Source organism: Schistocerca nitens, chromosome 4, assembly GCF_023898315.1.
Source record: "Schistocerca nitens isolate TAMUIC-IGC-003100 chromosome 4, iqSchNite1.1, whole genome shotgun sequence".
Taxonomy (NCBI): Eukaryota; Metazoa; Arthropoda; class Insecta; order Orthoptera; family Acrididae; genus Schistocerca; species Schistocerca nitens.
Window position 1 is genome coordinate 754469478 of NC_064617.1, and position 8656 is coordinate 754478133.

The window sequence follows — 8656 nt, forward strand, 5'->3', positions numbered from 1 at the left end:
GGTGGGTGCGACTTGGGGAGGGAGGGGGGGGGGGAATAGTTGTTGGTAGTGTTAGTGGGGGGGGGGGGGGGGGGGTTGGTTTGTGATTTAATTGTGGAGGATCTATTTTGTTGCAATTTTTGTTGAGTTGTAGTGTGTGATTGAGATTGGTTTGTTTATTTATTTATTTTGCTTGTTGTTGTTGTGGTCTTCAGTCCTGAGACTGGTTTGATGCAGCTCTCCATGCTACTCTATCCTGTGCAAGCTTCTTCATCTCCCAGTACCTACTGCAACCTACATCCTTCTGAATCTGCTTAGTGTATTCATCTCTTGGTCTCCCTCTACGATTTTTACCCTCCACGCTGCCCTCCACTGCTAAATTTGTGATCCCTTGATGCCTCAAAACATGTCCTACCAACCGATCCCTTCTTCTAGTCATGTTGTGCCACAAACTTCTCTTCTCCCCAATCCTATTCAATACCTCCTCATTAGTTACGTGATCTACCCACCTTATCTTCAGCATTCTTCTATAGTAAAGCTGCATGTCCTCAGGAAAAATAACGGCTGTAGTTTCCCCTTGCTTTCAGCTGTTCGCAGTACCATCACAGCAAGGCCGTTTTGGTTAATGTTACAAGGCCAGATCAGTCAATCATCCAGACTGTTGCCCATGCAACTACTGAAAAGGTTGCTGCCCCTCTTCAGGAACCACACGTTTGTCTGGCCTCTCAACAGATACCCCTCCGTTGTGGTTGCACCTACGGTACGGCCATCTGTATCGCTGAGGCACGCAAGCCTCCCCACCAAAGGCAAGGTCCATGGTTCATGGGGGTGGTTATTTTGCTTATGGGTATTTTATTTTGGGGTGAGGGGGGAGGTTGGGTGGGTGGTGTGTGGGTGGGTTGGGTCTTTCTTTTGGTTGTGAATTTTGTTGTTGTTTGTGTGTGTGTAGTGGCTGACCTAAGTTGTAGCACCAGAACTATGTCGTGGTAAGTTTTTGTTTTCTTTAAGTGTAATTGTTGTGTGTTGTTGTTGCTGGTGGGGTGGTTCTGAGTTGTGGTAGTGGTGATATGGTATCGTGTGTTGGTTTGCAGTTGAATGGAAGTTTTCAATTCCAATGTGTGGTTGTATCTGTGGGTGTTTTGGTATTGGGAGCCACTGCTGACCTATGCGGGTGAAGGGAACTGTTCGATTTCACGGTGTGGCTGAAGTTGTGGGTGATCCGGTTTCGGGAGCCGCTGCTGACGCATGCAGATGAAGAGAACTATTCGGTTCAAAATTGTGATCATTTTAGTGGGCAGTTTGGTATCGGGAGCAGCTGTTGACCTATACAGGTGAAGGGAAGTGTTCGATTCTAAAGTGTGGTTCGATCCCTATGTGTGGTCGTGGCTGTGGGTGTTCTGGTATCGAGAGTTGCTGTTGAGCTATATACGTCAAGGGAAGTGTTCGATTCCAACGTGTAGTTATGACAATGGGTGTTCTGTTATCGGAAGCTGCTGTGGAGTTGTACAGGGCTATTACAAATGATTGAAGCGATTTCATAAATTCACTGTAGCTCCATTCATTGACATATGGTCACGACACACTAGAGAGGCATAGAAAAACTCATAAAGTTTTGTTCGGCTGAAGCCGCACTTCAGGTTTCTGCCGCCAGAGCGCTCGAGGGCGCAGTGAGACAAAATGGCGACAGGAGCCGAGAAAGCGTATGTCGTGCGTGAAATGCACTCACATCAGTCAGTCATAACAGTGCAACGACACTTCAGGACGAAGTTCAACAAAGATCCACCAACTGCTAACTCCATTCAGCGATGGTATGCGCAGTTTAAAGCTTCTGGATGCCTCTGTCAGGGGAAATAAACGGGTCGGCCTGCAGTGAGCAAAGAAACGGTTGAACGCGTGCGGGCAAGTTTCACGCGTAGCCCGCGGAAGCCGACGAATAAAGCAAGCAGGGAGCTAAACGTACCACAGCCGACGGTTTGGAAAATATTACGAAAAAGGCTAAAGCAGAAGCCTTACCGTTTACAATTGCTACAAGCCCTGACACCCGATGACAAAGTCAAACGCTTTGAATTTTCGGCGCGGTTGCAACAGCTCATGGAAGAGGATGCGTTCAGTGCGAAACTTGTTTTCAGTGATGAAGCAACATTTTTTCTTAATGGTGAAGTGAACAGACACAATGTGCGAATCTGGGCGGTAGAGAATCCTCACGCATTCGTGCAGCAAATTCGCAATTCACCAAAAGTTAACGTGTTTTGTGCAATCTCACGGTTTAAAGTTTACGGTCCCTTTTTCTTCTGCGAAAAAAACGTTATAGGACACGTGTATCTGGACATGCTGGAAAATTGGCTCATGCCACAACTGGAGACTGACAGCGCCGACCTCATCTTTCAACAGGATGGTGCTCCACCGCACTTCCATCATAATGTTCGGCATTTCTTAAAAAGGAGATTGGAAAACCGATGGATCGGTCGTGGTGGAGATCATGATCAGCAATTCATGTCATGACCTCCACGCTCTCTCGACTTAACCCCATGCGATTTCTTTCTGTGGGGTTATGTGAAAGATTCAGTGTTTAAACCTCCTCTACCAAGAAACATGCCAGAACTCCGAGCTCGCATCAACGATGCTTTCGAACTCATTGATGGGGACATGCTGCGCCGAGTGTGGGAGGAACTTGATTATCGGCTTGATGTCTGCCGAATCACTAAAGGGGCACATATCGAACATTTGTGAATGCCTAAAAGAACTTTTTGAGTTTTTGTATGTGTGTGCAAAGCATTGTGAAAATATCTCAAATAATAAAGTTATTGCAGAGCTGTGAAATCGCTTCAATCATTTGTAATAACCCTGTATATAGGCCAAGGGAAGTGTTCGATTCCCATTTTGTTTTTGTAAGTGTGGTTTGGTGATATTAAAAGCTGTGGTGGTGGTGTAGTTTTTGGGAGTTTATAAGGTGGTATTGGGAACTGCGGTTGAGCCATGTAGGTCAAGGAAAATGTCCAATTCCTGTAGATTTTCTTGGTGTCATTTTTTCTTCATTTTGTGTGTTTTGGGGGTTCGTGGTCTTTTTTTCCTACTATAATTAGCTTGCCCCCACCCACGGTTGTTCCATTAGTTTCATTGTATTTATGGAGTGATATAACAATGTCTTATTTATATGTATTTTCATGTTTGTTGCCGTGTGTATGTAGTGATGTAATAAGCGCCATATTGATGACATCATGGGTCAAAACAGACGGGTGGAATCAGATACTTCTATAATGTACACTCAGTTCTTAGCTGTGAGATCGTTACTGCACCAACTGAATATCCAATTACCTGTTATGTATATCAGGGAAAGCTTTACAAAGCATGTTACTAATAGTCCTATAAACCCGTGACCATTCACAACTCCCATATCGTGATTATGACGTCATGAAGTAAACATAACAACAAACACAAAAATAGATCGAGAAACCATCAAATACATATTCCTCCAAACATATAATGAAACTAACGGGACAAGCGAGGGGAAATTGGGGGTTTTGGGTGGGGACAAACTAAAACACACGCCAGTAAACAAAACGACAAATAAAACGACCACAACCTTCCCACAATCAACTAAATTACATTATCCACTAGAATCGAACACCTCCCTGGGCGCCTAGGCACAGATTTCCCTGACGGCTCTTTGTAAAATTTCACTGTTTGGGTCATTCCATGTCAAATCAACACACTTTAAATAAAAATTTTACCTCACCCTGTTAGATTTTGCTGAAAGTTGGTATACTTACAGTGGGTACTGAAACTAAAAAAAAAAATACCAAATTTCAATTTTTTACCTCAAACCATTCCTGAAATATGGTCATGTCAACTTTTCAAAAACTGGCCAAAAATGTGTGAACGGACTTTTTTTAAATTGCCCTAGGAACTGCCCTAATTGAGCTAGAGAACTGGGAAAGGTGTCATTTTGCAGCATTTTTCGTGCTCTTTCCAGCGATAGACAAAAAACATAGCTTTTAATTAATAACCTTTTTCAAAATGGTAATTAATATTTTGATTTAATTTTTTTACAAAAAGTACATAATTGAAAATTTTCAAAATATTTCCATAACTACTTCATACTGTTGTAAATCACATGGCAAAACATAAATGTGAGATGATGATTTCATTGTTAAAAAAAAAATAATTCTGGACTCTTGTTTTTCACTAACGGCCCTAGTTTGACCAAACTGACCTTTAAGGTAGTATGTTAGTAGAGGACCGTATACATAGGGCTTGATGTCTGTACAATAATTCAGAGACTGGAGCCGTTGTTGAGATGATGTAGTCTGCATTGTTACCTTCGAAGGCATTGTGTGCCTACGGCATTATTGTGCACTGTGGTTTTAGTGCAAATCAATTATTACCTCTGTGTTGACCTGTCTGTATCTATTACATTTAATAGTTCATTTTCAAGTAAATCTATACATTAAAGGGCAGTTTATAAGTGGTTTTTGTATAAATATGGAACCAAGTAAAAAGTGCAGTGCTGTAAGAGTGCAGTGCTGTAATCCATTGAGGAAGTCAAATCATTTTATTAGAGACAGAAAAAAACTGATGCACAAATTATTTCATCAAATACCAAGTGGTGCCAAGATTTGTGATAAATGTAGGAAAGATGTAACCAAATTGAAAAATACACCAGAGCCCATCAGTGATGAAAGTGCTGAAGAAGAATCTTCTGGATCAGAGATAATCATCCGAGACCAAGACCCTGACTTCACTCCAACTTCAGTAGCTGTAAAACATTTAACACAACACTTCCAGAACTAGGTGAGTCCCCAACTGACAAGAGAAAACTAACATCTAGGTATTACGCCAAGTCAAAAGTGAAGAAAATCTCATCAATGACACATAAACTTTTTGTTGCTCCTGAAACTTCTTCGTCAGATACTGATGAATCCGTTCTTGAAAATCTTAAAATAAACTTTAAAAATTCTATAAGTAGAGCAAAAAAACTAATGATTCTTACAAGTTCACCTGAAAAGTGGAGTGTCAGGAAAATAATGAGGGAATTTAATGCTCCTAATTACATTGTTCGGCAGTCTAAAAAAATTTTGAAAGAGAAAGGATTCATGGAAGGTCCAAACCCAAAACCAGGGAAGTGTTTACCAACAGAAACTGTCAAAACTGTACATTCATTTTATGAAAATGATGAAGTTAGCAGGGCAATGCCAGGTATTAAAGATTGTGTGACAATTACAGAAACAAATGGAAATAAAACAAAAATATCAAAAAGACTTATTTTGCATAACCTTAATGAAGCTTACAAGCATTTTAAAAGACAAGTTTCCTAACTTAAAAATATGTTTCTCAAAATTTGCTGAGTTGAGACCAAAACATTGTGTATTAGCTGGCCGGAGTGGCACACACACACACACACACACACACACACACACACACACACACACTGTCTGGGGGTGCACAACTCACCAAAACATAAAATTAATGATAGAAAATGCCAAACTAAATACAGTAACAAACAGCAGCTTAAACAATTATAAGCAGTGCATTGCAAAAATGCTTTGCAACCCATCATCAGTTGAAACTGTGAATACTGCCCAGGAGAAACTGTCATACGTAAAATTTTAAAAGACTTTTTATGAAAACTTAATTGAACAAGTTCAGTTCCGACAGTGGATGTCAGTTGACCGATGTAATCTGGAATTGTTCAGAAAACTTCTGAAGAATTCATAGATTTATTTTGTAGTAAGATGTCGACTTTGATTCGGCATGACTTCACTGCAAAGCAACAACGAACATTCCTTAACTCCACAAGAGAAAACCTTATGGAATCTGAATTTGTTGTCATATGTGATTTTTCAGAAAATTATAGTATAGTTCTACAGGATGAAGCTCAGAGTTTCCACGGGACAAGACAACAGATTACCATTCATCCTTTTGTTATATATTAGAAACATGAAGACAAAACTGAGCATATGAGCTTTGTCATTGTTTCTGATTGCCTGGAGCACAATACAACTGTGGTTTACACGTTTCAAAAGAAGCTAATTTCATATCTAACAAATAAATTTCAAAAGATTCCAAAAAAGATATACTATATTTCTGACGGTTCTGCCGCTCAGTATAAAAATAAGAAAAATTTCCTGAACCTTTGCCTTCATGAGGAAGACTTCAACATAAAAGCTGAGTGGCACTTTTCAGCCACAGCACATGGGAAGAGGCCTTGTGATGGAGTAGGGGGTTCAGTAAAGAGACTGGCAGCTCATGCAAGTTTGCAAAGGCCATACCAAAATCAGATCCAAACCGCACGAGATCTATTTGAGTGGGCAGTAGATAATATCATAAATGTTGATTTTGCATATTCCACTCAAGAAGATTACGCTGCTTCAGAAATATTCTTAAAAAGCCGACTTGAAGAGGCATTGACAATCAAAGGAACACAGCAATTTCACACTTTCATTCCCAACACTACATCAAAATTAATAGTCAAATACTTCTCAGGTGATATGCAGAGTTGCGAGAGGGAAGTAACTACATCACCAGACAAACTGAAGTTACAAGATATATCAGGCTATGTCACCACTGTATATGGCAGAAACTGGTGGCTTGGGTACATTTTAGGAAAAAAAAAATGAAGAACTTGATGAAGTGAAAATAACTTTTCTTCACCCATGTGGACCAGCTAAGTCATTCTCCTATCCTGGACATGCAGATGTCCTGTGGGTGTCAGTTGTCGATGTTCTCACAAAAGTGAATCCATTTACTCCAACAGGGAGAACATACATTCTTAATGAAAGCGATGTAAACCAAACCCAGTCAGCTTTATTAAAATGTAAAAGGCTATGTGAAGTTCCAAGACAATTTATTGGGAAACTGCTTTCAACTCAAAACTTAATTTTTGTCTCAGGTTAGTGTTAATGTATATTTTATAGAAAGTTGTTTCAAAATTATTGTTAGTACCTATTGTGTTAAATTTAGCTATGTACAGAAACCTGTTACTCAAAAACAAGCATTACGTATTTAATTTGTTTAATAGATCCATTTCAAACATCATGAACCACAACTATTATGTAATACTTGTACTTTTTCATACTTTATTTCAGTTTGTAGTTAAATGCTAAAACTTTTTTGTTTTATCAGTTAATGTACTGTTAGTTAAGTTGTATGAAATTGAAATAAGCAATCAATTATAAAATATGCTGATTAGTTTTGTCTTAATAAGATGATGTTTTGATATTTCCAATTTCTTTTTTTACTTACCTTACAGTATACTTTAATGAAATTCCTGTTTGTTAAAGGTCGGTTTGGTCAAACTAGGGACATTAGTGAAAAACAAGAGTCCGAAATAATTTTTTTTAACAATGAAACCATCATCATCCCAGATTTATATTTTGCCATGTGATTTACAATAGTATGAAGTAGTTATGGAAATATTTTGAAAATTTTGAATTATGTACTTTTTGTAAAAAAAATTACAATTAAATCAAAATATTAATTAGTATTTTGAAAAAGGTTCTTAATTAGAAGCTATGTTTTGTTGTATATCCCTGGAAAGAGCATGCAAAATGACACCTTCACCAGTTCTCTACCTCAATTAGGGCAGCTCCTAGGACAATTAAAAAAAAGTCCGTTCACACATTTTTGGCTGGTTTTTGAAAAGTTTACATAGCAATATTTCTGCAATGGTTTGAGCTAAAAAATTGAAATTTGATATTTTTCTTAGTCTCAGTGCCCACTATAAGTATAGGCCTACGAACTTTCAGCAAAATCTAAGAGGGTGAGGTAAAATAGGTGTGTTGATTTGACATGGAATGACTCATTTTCCTAAATCGCTTCAAGTATATGCCGGGATGGTTCCTGCATTATAAAGCGTCAACATCAATGCCTACGGAATAAAATCAGACTTGCTACAGTGTACGCGAAACTGCAGCAAACATAGTTTTGTGCCAGCTAAAGTGCCGACTGTAGCGTTCTAAATATTATTGGCCAAAACACAGTACCACTGGCCTACGCGTATTATAGCGGCTATTCAAGAATTTTGGAATTATGCAAGTCGCAATTGAGACTATTATCCCATCTTACCCTCAGCACATACAAGAGCATAATGAAAGCTATCATTACAAACATCAATTTCATGTTAAATCAAAAAATTATCACAACAAGAACTTACGCTGAATGTTTGTTTCTTGAGTGACGCAACTCCTGGTTTTGTCCCACCGCGAGGAAAACTTCTTTCAGCAGTAGCAACCATGGTCGAGGAGATTATCACGAAAAATTTAAGGCACAAACTAAATTCTAAACACTGATCACGTAAAAACTACAATAAGAAAAGATCATCATTCCATACTTCATTGAACTGAGCCTCTACGTAGGTGAACTAAAATGAACATGTACACACGAAAGAAAATAATACCAAAACTGAACATCCATCACATACGCAAACACGTGTATGTACAGGTAAGTACACAACAACAAGATCGACCTACGCTAGACCGCCCACAAAAAGGAAAGTTAAATCGATAATCGAAATTCGATTGATACAATCTTTGACTATAAAGCCGCTGTCACACACGCAACAAAAGTGTTCCCTGACCTGCTGAGGGATTAAGTTTCACTAATCCCTCAACAGAGTGTGTCCTTCGTTTTTTCAGGTTACACCAGCTAGGACCAATCAACAAGAGTGGTAATCTATCTT

General features: G+C 38.9%; 1 protein-coding gene across 1 annotated transcript in view; it reads right to left on the minus strand.

The window, feature by feature from the left end:
- LOC126253037 (protein RRP5 homolog) overlaps positions 1-8417 on the minus strand; it is a 172494-nt gene extending 164077 nt beyond the window's left edge. Inside the window, exon 1 of the mRNA XM_049954106.1 lies at positions 8132-8417. Coding sequence (XP_049810063.1) covers positions 8132-8212 — 81 coding nt within the window. The 5' untranslated portion in view covers positions 8213-8417. The remainder of the gene's footprint in view (positions 1-8131) is intronic.
- Positions 8418-8656: the final 239 nt, after the last annotated feature.